Genomic DNA, 19,720 nt, shown 5'->3' on the forward strand with positions numbered 1-19,720 from the left:
TGAGGGGTACATGTTTTTTTCAAAATAGGTGCTTTACATTAAAAGAAAAGCATTAGATAAGCAGTATAAAAGACATTTAAAGGGAAAACGTATATTTTTAATTTAAAAAAGTGTTATTTAAACATGTCAAAGACCAACTATCATTGATCTAAAAATGAAAGACGTCTATAGATTAAAATATCTATAAGATGTTAAATCATGTGGAGGCAAAGTCAAATAAGGGCATTTCGAGTGGTACAAGTGGTGGCAAAGGATCTAGATGCAAAGAATGCGCATGTTCAGAATTGATCGTGTCACTAGAATCAACGGAGACATGACGTAGACGTTCCGTCAAATGTTTAACCTCTTCTTCCTTTTTCTCCAAATCAGTTAACAGTCTTTCGACGAGGGATCTTAACTGACAGTTTACGGTACGTAACTCCTCTATCACCACTGTCGTGTCTTTAGGATGTTTGAAAGCCTGACTATCATCAGGTGAAGGCAAGATCAAGCTCAAAAGACTATCGTGTTCCTCGATGGTATTGTATATGGCCTGGCGCAGCGATCCTTCGGCCTTGTCGTACAGCCTTTCGCAAGAGTTACCCTTTTCGACCGGTTTGGATCCTTGCTTGCTTAAAATGTCTCGCTGCTGAGATTCCAAGGTTGCTTTAAAATCCTCGTACTGCGTTTCCTTCATTCTATCAAATAAAAGTCAGATCAGTTTCCAGATGAACGGGACGCAGGAGCAGTCCAGAGGCTAGACCGATCGACTCACCGACCTAAGTATCGCGGCCTGCTTTCTGTGGTAATCTCGCTGATGGGTAAGCGATTCCAAGGTGACGAGCAAGCGAATCGAGCTCGTGAAGAGCAGAGTTTCTCCTGTGGAGGTGGCCGCGGAGTGCAGCCCACCGAGATTACCTTCCACTCGCGAGCGCGCTTCGGTTAAGAGGTTGGCGACGCACTCGTGGCACTCGGCCGCCTCTCTGAATCGGCCTTCCCGTATTAAAGCCTCCGCTCGGCGTTGCCTCTCGTGTGCCTGCAAGGGACATTGGAACGAGTAATCGTCAGTCGGTGGTCAAGGCGTACCAAAAGATTGGCGGTTTGCCTGCTCCCAGGGATTCTCGGTCCCCGGGCGACCGGCCAACGGGAAGCGAGTCCACCCTGACGGACTCGGAAGACTCCACCTTCGACCGCACGGACTTTCAATCAATCAAATGGACGATTACGAGATCTCGACACAGGTGGAACCGCTTCCCCCCGCCGCAATAGCGCGGAAGGCACTGACCAAGTTCAAGGCAGAAGTCTCCATGACCGACCGACCCACTACCGGTCGTCATCGCGTCTTCGAGTCCAACCAGAGTTAAGTTGAGAGATTACGGGCAGAGTCACGTGATCGGTTATGTGCTGCCATCGGTAGAGAATGCGGACGGCTCGCGCACTCGCGATGTATTACCTACGATAAATTACCTAGGGTATTTTACTTACCCAACTGTACCCAACCCTGCTCCCAACTCATCTCTGGCACGAATTTGACAGATCTAAGAACTGTTTCGGAAAGACTTTTGTGTACATTATACATAGGAAAGATGGTAATTACATTTATGAGATAATTATATGATTGCAAATACACGAATGACCAAATTGATTTTTCTTCCAGGCAAGGTACTTCCGTGAAGAGGACATCGATGGTCAGTATCCAGATAGAATTCCTCTTCATTTCGTAACAATAGATGGATTTTTGAGTAACCGTTAGATTCGATATTCTCTTAACCGCAGAGTTCAGAGAATGTTTCTACCTCTTCGCTCGCAGTGGTCGGATCAGGACTTTGGACGAATTGACGATAGTCATGCGATCTCTGGGTCTCAGTCCAACAGTGGCAGAACTTGACAAGTACCTCAAGAATAAAGGTAATTACGAGTAATATCACCTAATATTAATTATATGATGATGACATATATTCACTTTTCTAAGGTGGAAAGATGTCCTTTGCCGATTTTCTGGAGGCAATGCATCTTCAGACCAGAGCAGAGAACCTTCCCAAGGAAGTTATAGATGCCTTTAGAGCTGCCGATACTTCGAGAAGTGGAACGATTCCTGCACGACAACTAGCGCACATGCTACTCGACTGGGGAGAAAGACTGAGTACTAAAGAAGGTAGCGACCCGATTCACTGTAATTACTCGAACCGTACACAAGGCATTCTCTTCAATCTTTGACCTTCCTTTACAGTTGAGCAGATCTTCCGAGAAGCCAACGTTTCGCCAAACGGCTTCGTTAAATATGAGGACTTCGTCAAGATCGCATGTGCCCCAGTGCCCGATTACTACTAACATGCCTCGATCCTTATCGATCCTTTGCACTCCGTCCTGTCCAAATTTGCCATGAGCCTTGGGGAAGTGGTATTACTTGTTACACTATTTTTATACACTTATACCCTATTGCATATCAATATAAATAAAATATTTAAATAAAAGGACGATTCAACGGAGAAGTGCGTTTGCGAGTACGTCTCTTTCTACATCGCGGTAGGTGGAGAACCGCACAGGATGACGGTGGTGCTGACAACGGTTGTCAGAAAGAAGACGCAGAGCAGGGCGCGATCACTGACCAGCGCAACCTGCTTCCACTCGAGCTCCGTCCTGTCCCGACGATCCTGTTCAACGAGACGCCTCTCGTTCCTCTCGATGGTCCCGTGGACCCTGCCCAAGGCCCTGGACCAGTGAGTTTCCAAGCTGGTCTCCTTCAGGAACTCTAAAAAGGCGTGAAAGGCAAGCAACTGCGAGGAAGGAGAAGAAATTCGAAGGCAAGGACGAATCATTTACCCAAACTAGGACTACCGCTGCTGCCGTGTCTACGATTCTCATACTTGGGCGAGATCTGCTGTTGCTGATGAGCCCAGTCCACCTTCCTGTGCACCGGACAGGTGTTCGTCCTCTTGGGAGGCTCCGCCACGTCCTGGAAGAGATCCTCCAAAGAGTTACCAGTGAATTGACGGGATGACCAGAAAATAATAACGGCTACCTCTTGCAGATCAAAGAAAAGGACCTTGGCGAGCTTGTCGAGCACTAGGGACCTGATGATCCGGGGTACCCTCGTGCCCCGAACACCTCGATGGTGGAGGTTCAAGGTCACCACGGCGAGCCCTGACGCGAAGGACACCAGGCAGATGCTGACCCCGTAGTAGAGACCTGTTGACATCCTGGATACTCAATACCTGGACCGAGAGGCACCGATTCCCAGGAGTAAATACACCGTAAACATGAAACTGAAATTACTCACTGATGAGCGGCGTCTTCTCCGTAGGCGGAAGCGTCTCTCGAATCGTCATCAGGAAGACCGTCATCGAGAGGAGCGCGGATATCCCCAGAGTGACCTTCTCCCCGGATTCCGAGGGGACGTAGAACACCAGAAGAGCTGGACCGCAAGGACGAGACAACTTTGACGAGTCTTCGAGCAGGTTCCCTTTTTATGTCGGCGCGCCGGTAATGCAATGATTCGCACCGGCTTCAGCCTCGGATAATTTACTTATTTCCCCGAGGCGGCCGCGGCCGGAATTTACTTATTTCCCTGCCTATCCGTGAGGACGGAACGTTTTTTGAAAGAATATTAGCGGAGGGGTTAGATCGACCGCAGCCCTGCCGGGAGGGAACCTGCTTCCTATCTCTCCTTCATCGAATCAGGTAAATTGGCGCACCTGATCGAAGACTACCTTCATTTTTTACTCGCAGATCTAGAACTGGCCGAGCTACCTATGCCGTTGATCAGGATGCAGGGCAGGATCAGGTTGAAGACGTAGAACATGGGTCGTCTTCGCAGACGGATCTCGTAGGTGATGTCAGGGTATGGCTCCGGGCAACAGGAGTAGAACTCCACGTGCTTGCTCGCCGAGAAGTCCACCAGGTCGAACTCCCCGTTCGCCTGGTAGTTCGTGATGTCCCCTTGCTCGCTCTGCTTCTCTAACTCCAGCTGTGTCAGTAATGTTCCGTAATATCTATATTTTAAGTACAATTATGTATCCCTCTATTTACGCGAGGTGTCCGTTCCACGTGGATTCGTTTAACGCAAATGAAAATGCCGGAAATAAAGTCTGTCAGTACAAAGAAAAAAAAAAAAAGAAACATATTGTAAATAATAAGCTAGTAGATATAGATTCTAGATACGTATTTCTTTCAAATAGCTTAAGGTAAAACCAAAAATAACGTTTGGAAAACAGCGAAAATTGTTATGATTCACCGCACAGGAAAAAAAGGAGTACACCTTTTTTGTTGGAAGAAACAATTTTGAATGTAAGGAAGTTACGGAAGGATGCAATTATCGGGGGGGCAGAAACTATGGGGACGGTGAGATGCTCATTGGCATGGAAGATCCGGAGTTTAACGATGTCGCCGATAATCAGGCGATAATCGGTACGGCGACTCCTGATTGTTCGGTCTCACCCTCTCGGGACTGAACGGGTATTGAATGGGCCAAGGCAGAATAGGAAATTGAAAGCTTCGTCTGGACCGAAGGGTGTATTCAATGCGGATTAACCCCTTCGACTCCGGACTTCGATTTGGGACCAAAGGAGCGGCAGATTTTCGATTAGCCGATTTTTAGAGGTCGTCGCTCTCGGGGGCCAATAAATGGGAGATCCTTCCTGGCAATTTCGGATCAGGGTCGGCGCTTCCGAGCTGTCCACCCTGACCCCTCTCGCTTTAATTTCGATATTACCCGGGAAGCCGTAGAACCTCGCACTTATTTAACGTCCAGGAAGAACTTGAGACTTCCCTGAGATCGTAGAGGAAGATTCTCCCGACCTTCCTCAAAGAAAAATCCTGGCCGGTCCCAGCGTCGCAAAGGCAATGCAGGGACAATGGCGAAGGAATTGAAAGGAAAGGGGAAACGAGTCCACTCCAATTTCTCTATCTCGAGTGGGAATTCCGGCGAGTTGTGTCAAGTTAATTTTCCTTGATTATTTCCTTGCAGGTTGTATGTAGTTAATTATCCTTTATGGTAATATTAAGAAAATAAAAGAGTTCTTTAAAAATTCAACCTGGTATCCGTCGTAGGTCCAGGACGCCCACTTCAGCTCGCAACGCTGCTCGTCGAAGGGGAAGAACTCCACGTCGATGTCGCAGCTGCTCCGGAAGATCCCGTGGCTCAGCCAGACGACCTGGCCGGTGTAGCTGACGATGACGTTGGTGTTGATCACCGAAGAACTGTACTGAGGATCGGCGCTGCAGCGTGAAAAGAAAAATATCTTCAAGATTGAAAAAAAAGTCCTACAGGGTCCGAGAGGTATAAACATCGCCGTGAAGAGCGTACTTGTTGTAGAGGATAGTATCCGGTCTCCAGACTCTATTATAGGGCACTCGGATCACCCTGATGCCGGCGAACTCGGAGGTGTTCCACTTCAAGTGGTGGTCCGTCCAGACCTGGGTCACCCAGCAGTTCGTCGTCAGGATCTGGTTCTTCTCGTCCTGGAAGTATCACGGGAGGTCTCAGGGTTCCGCTGTACCCTGGTACCCTGAAGAGTCCTATAAATTACTGGTAATTAAATTCTTCTAGACCCTGGAGGAACGAGTTACCACGTCGATGATGTGATGGAGCGACAATCCGAAGACGACCGTCAGCGGCCTCGAAGAGTTCTCCGCCGGGCGGACCCCGGCGTCGTAGTCCTCCAGGAGGTGCTTCGTCAGCCTGTACTCGTGCTCGTCGCAGAAGACCCGACCTGGAACCACAAAGAAACATCCTGAATCTCAATCTTCTAAATATATCTAGATGTTTCATAGAAGAGATCGCCGGAGAAACGTACGCCACGAATTTATAGAAATTTACCCGAAGAGACGGCCCATGCCGAAGATCCGACTATAGACGAGGGCGGGATATATTGGACGGTGTCGCAAGAGGGAGATGAAGTTTCGCCAAGAACTGACAGGCAATCGAGGGGGCGAACTCTTTCGAGTGAAGGAGTGCCGAAGAGAGGGAGGAATTGAAGAAATGGGGGAGAAATCGAAGAGCCCCTCCCCGAGTTTCCATATCACGAGATGGGAAACTCCGCCGTTCCTTTTTCTTTCCCGGAGACCCGAGCGAGATGTTTTTACTTTGCAATCCACTCTCCCGTCAGCATCTAGATCCTCTTCGAGGGGTTCTTTTTCGGTCCCTTAAACTCCTTTGCGTAACGAGATGATAATGGAAATAATTCCGGGAATATATACGCGCACCTCTGTTCACCTTCCTCGCACGTTTAAATCCTTCTCCATAGAGGAGGCGGGAGTTTTGGCGCACTCCCTGCACGTATATGCATATGCACGTGGGCGTCTCAGGCATCCAATTTTATACATATATCGATTAAAGCCGAATCGTATTAACTTTTTCCCATTTCGGCGAAGCGGCGGAAAGTTCCATCGGATGTGACCTCGGCCGGAAAACAAAGCGCTGGCTCGGAGGGATTTTACACTTCTCTTAAAACTAGGAACACTTGAAAATCTACCCGCGCTAAAAGGATCTACGAGTACCTACGACTAGGGACAACGGAGCTTAGACTAGCGAATATAAATACCAGGGTAAATAAACAGGTAACTTTTATGTTCCACGGTAAATTAAAATTAGCATCCCTGAATTTCCGCGCTTTAAAATCGCCAGGCCGTGCAAACGATTCTCGGAATGTACCGGGTATTCTGTACCTAGGTCGAAGAGGATCGGCAGGACTTCCAGTCGAAAGACGACGAGGAAAAGCAGCGACATGAAGCCGAAATTCGGTTTTCGGCTGGCAGCGGCGCAGCGGTCCCTGGTCGACTACTTTTCTATCCGTCTACCGATGCAACTTCAACTGAGCTCAGTTTTCCCGGTGTTCCGCGCAGGCGCGGATTCGGAGACGCGCAAACGTCAAAATTCGCTTCCCAAGTCGCGAGTTAAATCAGGATCATCAGGATTTCGCAGGCGATACTCGAGTAAGGTCTTCGTTCCTCCAAAGGAGTTGACTCGAGCAGACCTTGACAATTTTGCAGCGTCTTCGGGGACTCTTCCAGGACGTAATCATGCGCGCTAGGTTCCTCTTCAGGGTCGAATCGCGAGGTCGCACCGAGAGGTAAAAATATGAGTTCGACGAGAGACAGGTCGGAGAAGTGTCCGTGCACGTTTGGAAATCTTCATGGACGTTCCGAGGACTCCCTGGAGGAAGAAGAATGCCTCGATGACCGAGGAAGGACCAGGAGATCCAGGACGACTCCTGTCGGTCCCTCTTCCTGCGGTTTCGTGGCGCAAATCGTCTCCGCCTCGACTCGCCCTGATGGCTCCTTCGAGGTGGGCTTACACCTGTAATTTGTGTTTATTAATTGAAGGATTCAGGACACGTATACGAACCTCGTATCCGACAGGCAAGAGTCCTGCTGGCACCGGAAGTGGACATGTCCTCGATCAGGGTCACCGTCAAATCCGACAATCTCCGGGTGACCGTCCATCGCCGGTCTTCCGGGACCAATCCGTCGTTCTGCCTCGGAGATTCCTCGGAGATGACGATGAAACATCAGGAGAACTTCCTGGTGCCCAGAAGTGTCGACGGCGACAAGGTCCGAGCGGTGGTGGACAACAAGACGAGGCTCCTCGTCCTTACCGCCCCAGCTGCGAAGGAGGTCCTTGGAGGAGCGGCCAGAAGGAGCTTCCACGACTGCTTTCGTTAGCTGGAAAACAGACTTTGTTTTAGAAATTGTATAAAATAATAAATGTACCAAAGTACTGTACAAAGACTCGTGTCCTTGGGCAGGGAATACTTTGTGACGTTTCTTACTACAGCAGCTTAAGGTCATATGAAAGGGTATATCAATATATACATATCATATCACAATATCAATATATTTATACATATATCAGGAACGTCAAAATATTTGTAAAACATTTTTCCAAACTGGGTACACCGAATCATTAAGAACTTTAACGCCTACTAAAATGATAAAGACAACCGGAGGACGAAGCGTTATCGCACACTGTGTATATACCTCATCTTCGTGAACTCGGAAAGAGCTAAACAAAAGATGGAAACGGTATCAATCGCCACGGTGATCGACCGTCTGTGGCATCCGCTCAAAGAGCCGATTGCTGATCCAATGATCGGAAAGTTTCCAAGCACAGGTCCCGAAGATGGAGAAATTACCAGCTCACTGCCGCGAGAACGCCGTCCTCTTCAAGGCTAAGGATTACATGAACCTCGACGCCAGATCCGAGGGATTCAGGACGAGCGTCAGGTTCAACAAGGTCCCGGACTTCTACACGATCGACGACAAGGACTACTACGCGGTAAGGATGTTTAAGAGAGAGATAATCCTCGAATAGTCATAGTCAGTCACCTATTTCAAGCAATATCTCTCAGGCAGAAATGAAAATACAAGGTATCAAGGTCGGCTCGGCCGCCCTGGCGAGTCAGGACATCTTGAACGTGAAGATCCAAGAGACGGAAGGGTGCAAGCAAGTAAGGAACTTGAATTTTCACATTCCTCCCGAGGCCGATGTTAAGAAGGCCTCGGTCGAGGTGTTCAACGGGGACACCGTCTTCGTGAGAGCTCCCCTGAAAAGGAGGCCTCTTTAACGTCGAAGACCGCAGGAAACGAATAAATCAGAACTTAAGTAAAAGTCACGGTACAGTTTCTCTTTTTATTAATGAAATGCTTAGTGAAAATTCAAGTAATCGCGAGTCCCTGGACCGTGTCTATTTCTTGGCCGGTGCTGGTGCGCTCTTCGGGGTCGCGGCCTTCTTCGAGGTGGCCTCTGCAGGTTTAGCTTCGGGTTTAGCTTCTGCAGGTTTGGCCGATTTAGCTTTCGCAGTCTTCACCTTCTTAACCTTCAGAGCCTTGGCAGCCAGGATCTGTTTCCTGCGCCTCTCCTGCAGCCTCTTCGCCCTCAACGCCGGCGCGTACTTCGGAAGCTTTATCTGGAAGCGGGGAGAAACATTTGTTACAAGAACTTGTTAAATCTAGAAAAGAGATTATAAACAGATATGGAGGGACAATTACTCCTTGCTTCTCCGCCAGCAGCAAGTCCTTCTCGTGCTGTCGCTTTTGCGCCGTCAAGATGGCAGCGCGTTTCAGCACAGCAGCGTACGGATTAAGACGCAGCATGGCCCGAGTGTTGTTCAGCGGATTCAGTTTCTTCACTCTGCGTATGACCTTCTTCCTGTAATTCGGAGCAAACAAAATCCCTGGTTAGCGCTTCGAAGATTACAAATGAAACGTAATTTCTTTTTTGAACATGTCATCGTCAGAAATGGTTAAAGTACTAATCACTGTCGTTCAGCAACACGGACCAAATTGGATCATCATTGAGATGTATCGAGATGCATGATCGGAAGGACCAATAATGTCAAAAATCACCTCGGTGCTCTGAGGACTTTGCGGATCTCTTCGGATTTTAGGAGCCTCGAGAGGTCGGTGTTGGCCATCTTCGGGAATGGCAGGTTGTAGCCAGCCTTCAGTTTCGACTCCTGACGCCATGTTCCGTAGAGAGCATCCAGCTGATCAAATGCTGATTTTGTCCAGATGACGAAACGACCTACGTGGCCACCCGGCGCAAGTTTCAGGAGGTTCAACTTGTTGATGTTCATAAGGTCGACGCCAGGAATATTGCGGAACGCCTTACGGATTCCCTAGAATGGTCGCGCATAGTTGTTTGTTCTTTCGGAAGGGAGAGGATACGTTTTGAGGAAGTACCAACCCGGTCGTTCCCATAAACGATGAGAGGCCCTCGACGTTGGATGCGACGTCGATTACGCATTTTACCTTTACCGGCGCGGAACCGCTGCGATTTGTACACCTAGACACCAAAGATTATGATTTATAATCTCAGCAAATCACAAGGCGGAGATAGAAAATCATTTCGAACTGACTTGAAGAATCTTGTGCGATTAACGTTTAACCCGTTTAGATGTGATTAGCAAACGAGAATAACCGTTTATCGTGTCACTCTGACCCTGCTTTTGGATCGCTTGCAAACATTGGTGCAACCGAGGACATTATGAGGGTCACGAAATGCTTAAATGGAGAGTTATTTTACTTACCTTCTGAATATCATTCCAGGCCTTGATACGCCGTAAGAAAATAACGGCCTGTTTGGTTTTAGTGTATTCTTGGATTTTATCGGATACTACCAGAGGGAATTCTGGTACTTCTTGAATCATATGCCCTAAAAAAGGTTTTTGACATACAATAATTTAACTACATGCAAGACACTTGAAAGGTCACAAAACATAGGTTTTAAAATACCTTTAGACTGCACGAGTGCCGGCACTCCTGAGGCAGCGATAGCAGATACAATGGCATAACGTTTCTGATTAACGTTCACACGACGATGCCAGCGGCGCCAAGGTTTAGTTGGAGCAAACATGCGCCCTCCCCTACACATGTTACCGAAGGCACCCTGACCAGATCGGTGGGTACCGCCTCCACGGACACGCGGAATACGTGCCACGGCTCGACCGGTTCCCCATGACTCGGCAGAAGTCTGGTGCCCTGTAAGATGTTACATCTTAATCATTGTCTAATATAACAGTACAACAGCCTTAGCAGTACAGCCTTGAACTCACCAGCCTCTTTCGAGACACAGTACGGCTGCCGGCTGTTCTTCGAAACTTGTTGATGAACAAAGTTCACCACATCTGGCCGAATAGGGGCTTTGAACACGGCAGGTAATGAAATCGTGTCCCCCGATGGTTCATTTTTCTCCGAATAGATGGTAACGAGCGGGCGGGCTGTTGATAACGACTACGAACAGACGAAAAAAAACTTTTAACCAAATAATAACTAAAACAAATAAAAATATGGGATCTCACGCGATCAAATTCACAGAGAAAACTATGTGAGAATAAAACGATTTCCTGGTCTCCATTTACCTTTCAAATTAAAATAACAAAACTTTGAAACAAGCAGGACTTGTCCACGAGGTCCGCCGAACACCCAAGCACACATGGCGCCCGCATCCGGAACCCGAAACGGGTTCAAACTACAACCCGAGCGATGCACAGGGCAATTCTCTCCATTTCCTCTTCTCTAGATGCTTGTCTAATTATTCGGCATCGTCAGGCACAAATTTGGAGGGGAAAAACGTGAAAACTAATACCGTGTTCTCCAAAAACCGACCGCGGTCAAGCGCGCTCGCACGTGGCCGACTGTGCGACATGGCACCGTCTGTTCATCGACCCCCACATATTTAGTATTAAAAACCGGGTAATCGCGATTGATAAAAGAACCGAATACTTGCGCGAGAAGCCTTTAGAACGCAGGTGAACGAAACTTACCATTTCGCGAATTAGCCCCTCGCTACTTTTTACACATTAGGATCCGGCGTCTCGCCTCCGCCTTCGCCTTCGTCTCGGTGCAAAGGAAGAGAACGACACGGGTCAAAATGGCGGCCGTCGGGCCGATGGAAGCGCCATGTGGTCGCTATTGGAAACTCCTCCAATGCGGCCAACAGAAACTCAAACTCAAACTTAAATTCTCGTGAGTTTTCTTAAAAACATTACGCGCGGAACACGTCACGTGAAATGTGTTAATAGCCAATGACAGGACACAAATTTGGTTCCAACGGAATAAAGGCGGCTTCCGCACATGTGGGCGAATTGTTGCATTTCCGCACGTGTGAATCCGCCATTACACTTCACACATGGAAATGTCACCTTCTTGAGATTGTAATTTCATATCATTTCGTATTATTAACAACAAGAAGAGGAGATTGAATTTCTAACAAAAAGCTAATTACAATTTACGCGTGAACGACCAAAATATGTCGCGATACACAGTCACCGGAATTTCTGCCCTTGGCAGAATTATACAGGTACTGGAAACAGTGTGGAAGCAATGTTGCAGATAAATGCAGTAATTGTTAAAGAATTTTTACTGATTGTCATGTATAAACTGAGGAATGATATGTATAAACTGAAATTTCAGCAAAATCCAGGCCTTCTCGTGCCAGGAGTGACCTCGAGTTGGCTTCAACATTCGCGAGCGAAACACTGGAATCCACAGTTTAAGAAATTCCGTAGAGAAAAAGTGATTAAAGTGGAGCTACCAGATTATAACTTAGATGTGGAATCCTTATCAAAGGAGGAAATGCGCTCACACATGAAAAAGATGGGTTTACAACCTATGGCACCATCGACGGAAAGAACATTATACTTTGCTTCCACTCAATCTATTTTCGAGCCGTACATACCACCAGAAGGGGATGGAAAGTTCTCAGCTATCAGTACAACGGTTTGTCTTCATATTTCGTACATATCATATTTGCCGGATTGAATAAATAATAATTATCGTCCTTAGGGTGCAAAACAAAAATTAGAATTTGTTGAGAAGAAAGGAAAATCCATGCTGGCACTTAGAAAGATCAGAAGCTTTGAAGAAGATTTTGACGTCAACATCTTTGTCGAGGAAGCACGTGATATTTATATAAAAGCCCATGAAGCATTAGCAAGGTAATAAGACTTTCAATGTTTTCTTTAAATATATACATCATTACACTTCTAGCAGAACATCATTGTCAATGTTTAAACTTCAGACTTTACAAATGTTAACAATTCAAATATTATTTTTTTTAGTAAGGATAGACACCAGTTGCGACAGTACGTAACAGAAAGAGCATATCCTGTAAGTATAACACATTCGACATCTCTGACTTGTTTAATCACATGTGATAAATATAATGAAAATGTGGTACAATTGCAGGATATGAGAAGTAATACTTTATACAAAACGATTCACTGGAAATTCCTTGAATCTTTAGAACCAGCACGTGCAGTACATGTAAGATGCACAGACATGATTACAAAGGAAAATATTTTTGCTCAAATCACTGTCCGTTTCCATACTCAACAGGTAGGTTTGTTTTTATCAGCTGCTAAGCATATGAATAAATTCCTTTGAGCATAAGGTGTACATTGTCTTTCGTTGCAGTTATTAGCTATTTATGATCGATTTGGACGCCTAATGCACGGTAGTGAGATATTGAAGAAAGATGTTCTTGAATACGTTGTGTTTGAAAAACATGTAGCCGATGAGTACGGCACCTGGCGTATTCATGGAAAAATTATTCCACCCTGGATGTCACTTCCTGAACCAGCCCAAAAAACATATATAAAAAAACCAGAAGTCATTGAAAAAACAGTACCTGTGGATTAACTTTAACCTTTAACCTTAAACTAACGTTAAATAAATTAGTATAACTGCATCGAATGTACGCATTTGTTTATAAATAAAATCATGAATTAAAACGTTGATTTCCCTCTTATTAAATCGTTATTTCTAAAAGCGATAAGAAAGTAATTAGATAGGTAGCACAGCAGAGTATAAAAAGAATCGCATTTTATTTCACTTATATCACGATATTTTAAGAGAACTTAAAAAATACAATTTAACAACTCAGTATAAAAGGAGATCAGTATTATTAAAAAAAAAATACCTGCGAAGTATGGACTTGCCTGTACACTGAAACAGTCGTGTTTAAAAACTCTAAAAATATCAGCGGAATCACACCGTCAAATATTAAAATGCACAAACCTATTTAAGATAACATACAATTTACATTTATATCACCATATATTAAGGTATTTACATTTCAAAAATGTCCCTAAATCTCCACATTTTAATATAAAAAAGAAAACGTCACTTTGATCACAATTATTTGAAGAGAATGTATACCCGCGAGTTTGCATTCAAGAAATGGATGAAAAATATACACTAAGTGCTTATCATATCGGAATTACGCCAACACCCACGCCTCCTTCGTGAGCACACATAGGTGCCGCAAAAGACCAAGAATTCGTTTTCGGATCATATACTTCGACTGTCGACAGGTTCGAAACACCATCGTAACCACCAATGGCCCATAACTTTCCCATGTTCGCAACTAATGCTGCTCTACTTCTCATCACATTCATAGGAGCTACGTACTTCCACCTGCATATAAGTGAGCTTTAATTAGTTAAGATCAAAACAGCCCAGAAGGAACAATAATACCATGTAGCATCCTAATGATAAAGCAATTCTTTACAAAACTGTACTCACGTGTCGGTAACTGGGTCGTACATCTCTACGGATTGCAAAAAGGTAGAACCATCGTAGCCTCCGCAAGCATATAATTTACCATACAATGAAGCAACACCTAATCTGCACCTTCGAGTCAACATAGGTTTAACCACTGTCCACACACCAGTTTCTGGATCGTACCTTTCAACCTGTTAATAATACATAGACAATTATCACTGAACAAACCACTGTGTTGCATTTACTCACAGAATCGAATATCGAAAGTCCATCATGGCCACCAAGGGCATAAACATATCCTTGGAAAGCATCTACTGCACCTGCAGAGCGATGCTTATTCATTGAGCCAATCAATTTCCATTCGTCCGTCTCAGGACAATAGCTTTCAACGCTATTTAAAGATGTTGCACCATTATAACCCCCACAAACGTATAAATAATTGTTAAGAGCGGTAGTTCCGACGGCACTGGAAGTAGAAAGACCACATTTTAACTCTCTTCGGCCATGGATTCACGTAACTTAGGTGACTTCAAATTCACCTTCGTTTGCAATGCATTGAAGCTATGATTTTCCAAGACTTCAAAGATGGGCAATAGACTTCTACAGTTGAGAGTCTTTCAGTTCCATTGTACCCACCAAATGCGTAAAGTTTATTTCTGTGAACAGCCACTCCAACACGACTTCGAAGCATTGTCATAGCTTCGGACATTTGCCATCTGCCTGCAACATTGTGATACATATTATCACACCCTTCCTTGTTCGCAACCTCTCAAATCGACTATAACTCACCGACGAAAGGGTCGTATACTTCGACCGTACTTAAAGAATCACCAAACTTTGTGATCCCCCCGACGGCAAAAATATGACCAGTAATATAATTACAACATCTAGGTCGGATTCTAAAATTCTGAACTAAGTGTCGCCTCTCGGGCATAAGATGATAGTCTCTTGCTTCATCTAACAAATCTCTAAAAGTATTCGATTCTTTGAGACTTTATCAATTTTCTAAATTACATGCCTACATACCTGCACTGATGAGAACTCCTTATGAGTTCCTCTTTTGCCACGTAGTCAATTAGATATTGAGGAGTCAGGAGAGGTAACCTGACCGAAGCTAACAGTTCTGGTAAATGTTTTCTTCTTCCTTCTTTTTCATGCCTCACCCATCTCATGATGGCTTCGAATACGTGCTCTTCGGAAATTACATGCAATTCGTCACGTGTTACAAGTTCATTCAGATCCATAAAGGAAAGATTTACAAACTCTTCCGATCTCGAAACGTCATGAAAGTATTGCTGAATATATTTGTCTGCTTCTTCTACTAGTGGGGAGCAACTCAGAGTGTCCGCAAAATGCCGAATGCCCAATGCATTTTGTGGATGAAATTGTCTTTTCAAGAAACCGGCACAGGCGTCCCTTACTCCATGTAGTTGTAGAAAAGATGCTCCGACCATAATGCTCTGGACGTTACTAACGGTAATCGTGATGCGACCACTGTATGCAAAATTGATCAAAGTCTCCAGAGCCCTAGAAATTAATGTCAAATATTTCCAGCAATCGCCATCGCTCGACCTCAAAGTAATAGCAGTTCTCCCTATACATTACCCACCCTAAACAAAGCCCAAAATACATAATTCTTACGTAGCGTCAAATCCTTGCAGTGTGATATCCTTCTGCTTGCTCTCGACCATGTTATTCAGGAACATTGCACGGAAATACGGAATCGTTGCAGCCAGCACGATTCTGTGTGCACTGAAGCTCTGATCGTCCACCTAAAAACTCGGAATTATTATACAAAAAAACAATCGCGTCAATCTTAACCTCTCCTGAATCACCACTCCACGTATGCAAATGAGCGCGTCTAAACAATCCGTCTGTTCCAGGAGTCCACGGCTTACCTTGAGCGTGGCATCGCAGAGTTTACCCTGTCTCCGGATCTCCTCGAAAATCGGAAAACTCTGCAAGAAGAGATCGGTCTGCTGATACACGAGTAGTTTCTCGTCTTCCATGACACCGCTGACAGGTAGCTGCTCTCCGACCGAACGGTGACTTCTCCCCTGCGAGGTCGCGGCGTTGCTCCAGACACGTCGGTGCCTGCGGGAGAATTCGCTGGTGGCTGTTGCCCCGCCGGTCACGAAGGGCGGCCTATTACCGGCGAAACCGGTCACCGACGGCAGGGTTCGGCGCGACATCTTCCGCTAACCGGGCGAACTAAAAGAAACCTCCTACTTCGGATTCCCGACTCCCCTAGAAACTGAAAAAAATACCACGAATTTCGTTTCCTTCGGCTAATTAACAATGTCTCTCTCGATAGCACTAATTAACGAACGAAGAACACTGAGGTCTCGATAATTACTAGAGGTCCAGCCTCTCTTCACTTTACGCGCGAAAGTTTATCAATGGAATCCTTCACGGGTCGCTATCATCCCGACTTATATCGCACGAATTATCCTCGCGGACGTCTCGCGACCCCGAAATTTGGCTTCGAACTGACTCCGGGACCTTTGGGCCGGCGATTTCGGGGACTCTGCCGAGACCGTTCGAGTTTTGTTTACGGTTTTTGCACCTCGAGAATTCGCGATTCCAGGGCGTGCGTCCCTGCGCGCGTCGACGCGCCTTGGGACGCCGCTCGCGCGCAAATGAATCACGGAAAGCCAACGAACTCCCTTTTAAACTCGGCCTTCTCTTTGTGGCTAAACTTGGCCCGGATGCTAATTTTCGCGCAAAAGGTTGCCCGAAGGTTGGCGGGCAATTAAAGGAGCGCACCTCGCGGCTCTTCGCCGAGTCACTTCGCCGCGGCGCGGCTTTGTTTCCCGAAACCGGCGAGAACTCTCCCGGCCACAAAGGGAGAATTTCCCGATTACACCTCCCCGTATTTTTAGTTCGACAATGGGACGAACTCTGTCCTCTATCTCATACAAAATCATAAATTCCTTAGATGACAAATAACGCGTGGAAAAAATCTCACTCTCGTGAGTAACAACCAATAACAAATATCCCTACGCTCGAGACAAAAAGAGACGCTGAAATGCCGAGAATTTTTTTCACGCGGTCTCGAAAATGAAGTAATTCAGATCAACGTAGTAACTATCAACATGTTTTTATAGCATCGATAATTCAAAACGTCATTCGTGAGAAAAAGTGCCGCGAGTCATATAAATTGTTGAGGTTAGGTTAGGTCGCGACGGTCGAACGCGAAGCGAGCGACGCGCAGTGGTGGACTCGTTTAAATTTAATCCTTCGTTCGGGAATCTTGCCGGAAAAGGGGAAAAAGGGTTCCTTGCGTCGAGGTTCCTTCTAATGATACAATTTTGCAATGATTTGGAAAAACAGGAATAAAGATTTCGTCCGGTTTCAAAGCGGTCGAAAGAAGATGTAGCGAGGAGCGACCGTGGTTGCCGTCAGCCGTGACATCCGTGACCCTAACCAAGCGCGCGGCGTTACGTCAGGAAAACGAGTTTTCTTCCTCGAGAGTCGTCGTCCACTCGCCCTGGTAGGAGCGGAGAGCAATCGAGGAGCGTTTCAGCCTGTGCAGTCCTCAGAAGTGCAAAGTCCACCTTACAACAGGCTACGCGACTGCATTCCTGACATAGCAGTTTGTTAGTCCGCGCTCTGATAAGCGACCGTTATCACGAATTATATTTGAATATCTGCAACTGCTGTTAAAAACCGGTAAGTTTTGGTCGATTTCACAGCTTTCACCAGAAGGCTTCGTAGAGTGGAGAAAGTAAGGAGTAGACCGTGAAGACTGTGACTTTTCAGGGGCAAGATGGTTCTCAAGCCAAAGGTCTACGTTGTCGGGGTGGGCATGACAAAATTTGAAAAGCCAGGGCAAAAGGACAGCGTAGATTACCCTCAGCTGGCAAAGGAAGCTGTCACAAAGGCTCTGCAAGATGCGAATGTCTCTTATGCCAATGTCAAGGCTGCATGTGTTGGATACGTGTACGGGGATTCGACGTGCGGCCAGCGGGCACTGTACGAAGTTGGCCTGAGCGGTTGTCCAGTATATAACGTTAACAATAACTGTTCCACTGGTTCCACTGCATTGATCATGGCCAAGCAGATCGTCGAGACAGGAGAGGATTGCGTCTTGGCCCTGGGTTTCGAGAAAATGGAGCCTGGGTCCTTGACGTCCAAGTTTATGGACCGCACCCATCCGATGGATAAACACGTGGAATTAATGGCAGACATTGCAGGTATTTCTGAGAAACCTATAACCGCCCAGTTGTTCGGCAATGCAGGTATCGAACACATGAAGAAATATGGAACCAAACCGGAGCACTTTGCCAAGATCGCCTACAAGAATCACTTGCACTCCGTAAACAATCCGTACTCTCAGTTCCGGGACAAGTACACTCTAGAGCAAATAATGAAGTCTCCTACAGTTTTCGGACCTCTCACAAAATTACAATGCTGTCCCACATCCGACGGTGCTGCAGCCGTTGTCTTGGCAAACGAAAATTTCGTTCGAAGGCATCGCTTGGAATCCCAGGCCATAGAGATCGTCGCGATGGAGATGGCCACCGATCTGCCATCGACCTTTGCTGAGCGCAGTGGGATAAAACTTATTGGGTAAGGATAGAATTCTCGTAAGATCATCAGAATATAAACCCCTAAACATTTCATAGAAGAAATAAATATCTAATCCGTCAATCCCATCATAGATACGATATGACAAGACGAGCAGCCCAAAAGGCATTCGCGGACTCGATGTACCGTCCCATGGACGTGGACGTGGTGGAGCTGCACGATTGCTTCTCGGTGAACGAACTGATCACATACGAAGCCCTTGGTCTGTGTCCACCGGGCAAAGGTGGAGAGCTGGTCGACCGAGGTGACAATACCTACGGAGGGAAGTACGTGATAAATCCCAGCGGAGGACTGATCTCGAAGGGCCATCCCCTGGGAGCGACCGGATTGGCGCAATGTTGTGAGCTGTGCTGGCAGCTCCGAGGAGAAGCTGGCAAAAGACAAGTCCCCGGAGCCAAGCTGGCTCTTCAGCACAACATAGGTCTAGGGGGTGCCGTGGTCGTAGCCCTGTATCGCAAAGGGTTCCCCTCAGCCTCTAGGCCTCGAGCAAACGGAGTAAACGCCAAAGTGAACCCCGACCTTTTCAAGGCCAACGTGCTCTTCAAGGCTCTCGAGATCGCCATGCAGGAGGACACCGACGGGCTCATCGAGAGGGTCCGAGGTATCTACGGATTCAAGGTCATCAACGGTCCAGGAGGCGCCGAGGGCTATTGGGTGGTCGACGCTAAGACCGGGAAAGGCAAAGTCGAGTTCAACGGCAAGACCAAGCCCGACGTGACCTTCACGATCAGCGACACGGACATCGTCGACTTCATCTCTGGAAAGCTGAACCCGCAGAAGGCCTTCTTCCAGGGAAAGGTCAAGATCCAAGGGAACATGGGGTTGGCGATGAAGCTCCCCGATCTGCAAAAACGCGCCGCCAAAAAGATAGAACTAATCCGCGCCAAATTGTAAACCCTCGCGCGACGAAGTCCAGAGGTTCGATCATTCCGTTAAAAGCTAATATAAATAATCGTTCGTCGATCAAATCGCCGAATCGTGTCGTGGGTCGCGTTAAGGGGACGCGAAAGTGGCATCCGAGATATCAATTGTCCATGAAACTTTTCTCCAAACTGGGTGCACCAAATCGTTTCAACCTTTACAGCGTGAATATGTAGGCTATAAGGAAAGTCCCGACCCTCATAAAATGTCATTATTTATAAATATG

At 46.5% G+C, this 19,720-nt stretch overlaps 7 protein-coding genes across 7 annotated transcripts; 4 read left to right on the top strand and 3 right to left on the bottom strand.

Annotated features, from left to right (window-relative positions):
- Positions 1 to 75: 75 nt before the first annotated feature.
- On the bottom strand, positions 76 to 6,706 carry LOC105700250 (neuronal acetylcholine receptor subunit alpha-9). Its single transcript, XM_012425924.2, has 11 exons — positions 6,646 to 6,706; positions 5,548 to 5,690; positions 5,285 to 5,439; positions 5,013 to 5,196; positions 3,730 to 3,946; positions 3,260 to 3,394; positions 3,002 to 3,168; positions 2,803 to 2,935; positions 2,589 to 2,731; positions 759 to 1,015; positions 76 to 677 (listed from the first exon to the last, which is right to left on the bottom strand). Exons 1-11 carry the CDS (start codon positions 6,704 to 6,706, stop codon positions 197 to 199), a joined length of 2,076 nt encoding a protein of 691 aa, XP_012281347.1. The 3' UTR covers positions 76 to 196.
- LOC105700392 (calmodulin-like protein 4) lies at positions 1,364 to 2,569 on the top strand. Its single transcript, XM_012426197.2, has 5 exons — positions 1,364 to 1,568; positions 1,637 to 1,667; positions 1,756 to 1,887; positions 1,952 to 2,134; positions 2,210 to 2,569. Exons 1-5 carry the CDS (start codon positions 1,566 to 1,568, stop codon positions 2,308 to 2,310), a joined length of 450 nt encoding a protein of 149 aa, XP_012281620.1. The 5' UTR covers positions 1,364 to 1,565; the 3' UTR covers positions 2,311 to 2,569.
- Positions 6,707 to 7,836: 1,130 nt separating the features above from the next.
- Positions 7,837 to 8,666, top strand: LOC105700394. Its single transcript, XM_012426200.2, has 2 exons — positions 7,837 to 8,254; positions 8,328 to 8,666. The coding sequence occupies exons 1-2, from the start codon at positions 8,099 to 8,101 to the stop codon at positions 8,541 to 8,543; spliced, it is 372 nt and encodes a 123-aa protein (XP_012281623.1). The 5' UTR covers positions 7,837 to 8,098; the 3' UTR covers positions 8,544 to 8,666.
- On the bottom strand, positions 8,589 to 11,378 carry LOC105700393 (60S ribosomal protein L4). Its single transcript, XM_012426198.1, has 8 exons — positions 11,244 to 11,378; positions 10,533 to 10,710; positions 10,213 to 10,458; positions 10,008 to 10,132; positions 9,665 to 9,763; positions 9,325 to 9,596; positions 8,968 to 9,127; positions 8,589 to 8,885 (listed from the first exon to the last, which is right to left on the bottom strand). The coding sequence occupies exons 1-8, from the start codon at positions 11,244 to 11,246 to the stop codon at positions 8,664 to 8,666; spliced, it is 1,305 nt and encodes a 434-aa protein (XP_012281621.1). The 5' UTR covers positions 11,247 to 11,378; the 3' UTR covers positions 8,589 to 8,663.
- Positions 11,379 to 11,578: 200 nt separating this feature from the next.
- LOC105700300 (probable 39S ribosomal protein L45, mitochondrial) lies at positions 11,579 to 13,173 on the top strand. The gene is made up of 6 exons (XM_012426013.2): positions 11,579 to 11,779; positions 11,893 to 12,198; positions 12,265 to 12,416; positions 12,540 to 12,588; positions 12,667 to 12,816; positions 12,895 to 13,173. Exons 1-6 carry the CDS (start codon positions 11,729 to 11,731, stop codon positions 13,117 to 13,119), a joined length of 933 nt encoding a protein of 310 aa, XP_012281436.1. The 5' UTR covers positions 11,579 to 11,728; the 3' UTR covers positions 13,120 to 13,173.
- A 109-nt stretch (positions 13,174 to 13,282) lies between these two features.
- Positions 13,283 to 16,621, bottom strand: LOC105700297 (kelch-like protein 18). The gene is made up of 8 exons (XM_012426011.2): positions 15,882 to 16,621; positions 15,625 to 15,755; positions 15,010 to 15,510; positions 14,773 to 14,951; positions 14,523 to 14,703; positions 14,233 to 14,449; positions 14,005 to 14,174; positions 13,283 to 13,896 (listed from the first exon to the last, which is right to left on the bottom strand). The coding sequence occupies exons 1-8, from the start codon at positions 16,173 to 16,175 to the stop codon at positions 13,689 to 13,691; spliced, it is 1,881 nt and encodes a 626-aa protein (XP_012281434.1). The 5' UTR covers positions 16,176 to 16,621; the 3' UTR covers positions 13,283 to 13,688.
- Positions 16,622 to 17,152: 531 nt separating this feature from the next.
- Positions 17,153 to 19,680, top strand: LOC105700298 (non-specific lipid-transfer protein). The gene is made up of 3 exons (XM_012426012.2): positions 17,153 to 17,655; positions 17,746 to 18,555; positions 18,648 to 19,680. Exons 2-3 carry the CDS (start codon positions 17,753 to 17,755, stop codon positions 19,465 to 19,467), a joined length of 1,623 nt encoding a protein of 540 aa, XP_012281435.1. The 5' UTR covers positions 17,153 to 17,655; positions 17,746 to 17,752; the 3' UTR covers positions 19,468 to 19,680.
- Positions 19,681 to 19,720: the final 40 nt, after the last annotated feature.

Source organism: Orussus abietinus, unplaced genomic scaffold (genome assembly GCF_000612105.2).
Source record: "Orussus abietinus isolate OABI.00-Male unplaced genomic scaffold, Oabi_2.0 scaffold18, whole genome shotgun sequence".
Lineage (NCBI taxonomy): Eukaryota > Metazoa > Arthropoda > Insecta > Hymenoptera > Orussidae > Orussus > Orussus abietinus.

Bases quoted from the DNA above. Each gene is read 5' to 3' on its own strand.
- LOC105700392 (XM_012426197.2), top strand. The intron at 1,668-1,755 runs GTCAGTATCCAG...TCTTAACCGCAG, and splicing joins CCGTGAAGAGGACATCGATG to AGTTCAGAGAATGTTTCTAC. The intron at 2,135-2,209 runs GTAGCGACCCGA...CTTCCTTTACAG, and splicing joins AAGACTGAGTACTAAAGAAG to TTGAGCAGATCTTCCGAGAA.
- LOC105700250 (XM_012425924.2), bottom strand. From the start codon at position 6,706: ATGTCGCTGCTTTTCCTCGTCGTCTTTCGACTGGAAGTCCTGCCGATC. The intron at 5,691-6,645 runs GTACAGAATACC...TTGTGGTTCCAG, and splicing joins GCCGATCCTCTTCGACCTAG to GTCGGGTCTTCTGCGACGAG. The intron at 3,395-3,729 runs GTAGCTCGGCCA...CTTGCGGTCCAG, and splicing joins CATCCTGATCAACGGCATAG to CTCTTCTGGTGTTCTACGTC.
- LOC105700394 (XM_012426200.2), top strand. From the start codon at position 8,099: ATGGAGAAATTACCAGCTCACTGCCGCGAGAACGCCGTCCTCTTCAAG. The intron at 8,255-8,327 runs GTAAGGATGTTT...AATATCTCTCAG, and splicing joins ACGACAAGGACTACTACGCG to GCAGAAATGAAAATACAAGG.
- LOC105700393 (XM_012426198.1), bottom strand. The intron at 10,459-10,532 runs GTGAGTTCAAGG...AACATCTTACAG, and splicing joins CTGTGTCTCGAAAGAGGCTG to GGCACCAGACTTCTGCCGAG. The intron at 10,133-10,212 runs GTATTTTAAAAC...AACCTTTTTTAG, and splicing joins GGCACTCGTGCAGTCTAAAG to GGCATATGATTCAAGAAGTA.
- LOC105700300 (XM_012426013.2), top strand. From the start codon at position 11,729: ATGTCGCGATACACAGTCACCGGAATTTCTGCCCTTGGCAGAATTATA. The intron at 12,417-12,539 runs GTAATAAGACTT...TATTTTTTTTAG, and splicing joins GCCCATGAAGCATTAGCAAG to TAAGGATAGACACCAGTTGC. The intron at 12,589-12,666 runs GTAAGTATAACA...GTACAATTGCAG, and splicing joins TAACAGAAAGAGCATATCCT to GATATGAGAAGTAATACTTT.
- LOC105700297 (XM_012426011.2), bottom strand. From the start codon at position 16,175: ATGTCGCGCCGAACCCTGCCGTCGGTGACCGGTTTCGCCGGTAATAGG. The intron at 14,450-14,522 runs GTGAATTTGAAG...TTCTACTTCCAG, and splicing joins TCAATGCATTGCAAACGAAG to TGCCGTCGGAACTACCGCTC. The intron at 14,175-14,232 runs GTGAGTAAATGC...TATTATTAACAG, and splicing joins GACTTTCGATATTCGATTCT to GTTGAAAGGTACGATCCAGA.
- LOC105700298 (XM_012426012.2), top strand. From the start codon at position 17,753: ATGGTTCTCAAGCCAAAGGTCTACGTTGTCGGGGTGGGCATGACAAAA. The intron at 18,556-18,647 runs GTAAGGATAGAA...ATCCCATCATAG, and splicing joins AGTGGGATAAAACTTATTGG to ATACGATATGACAAGACGAG.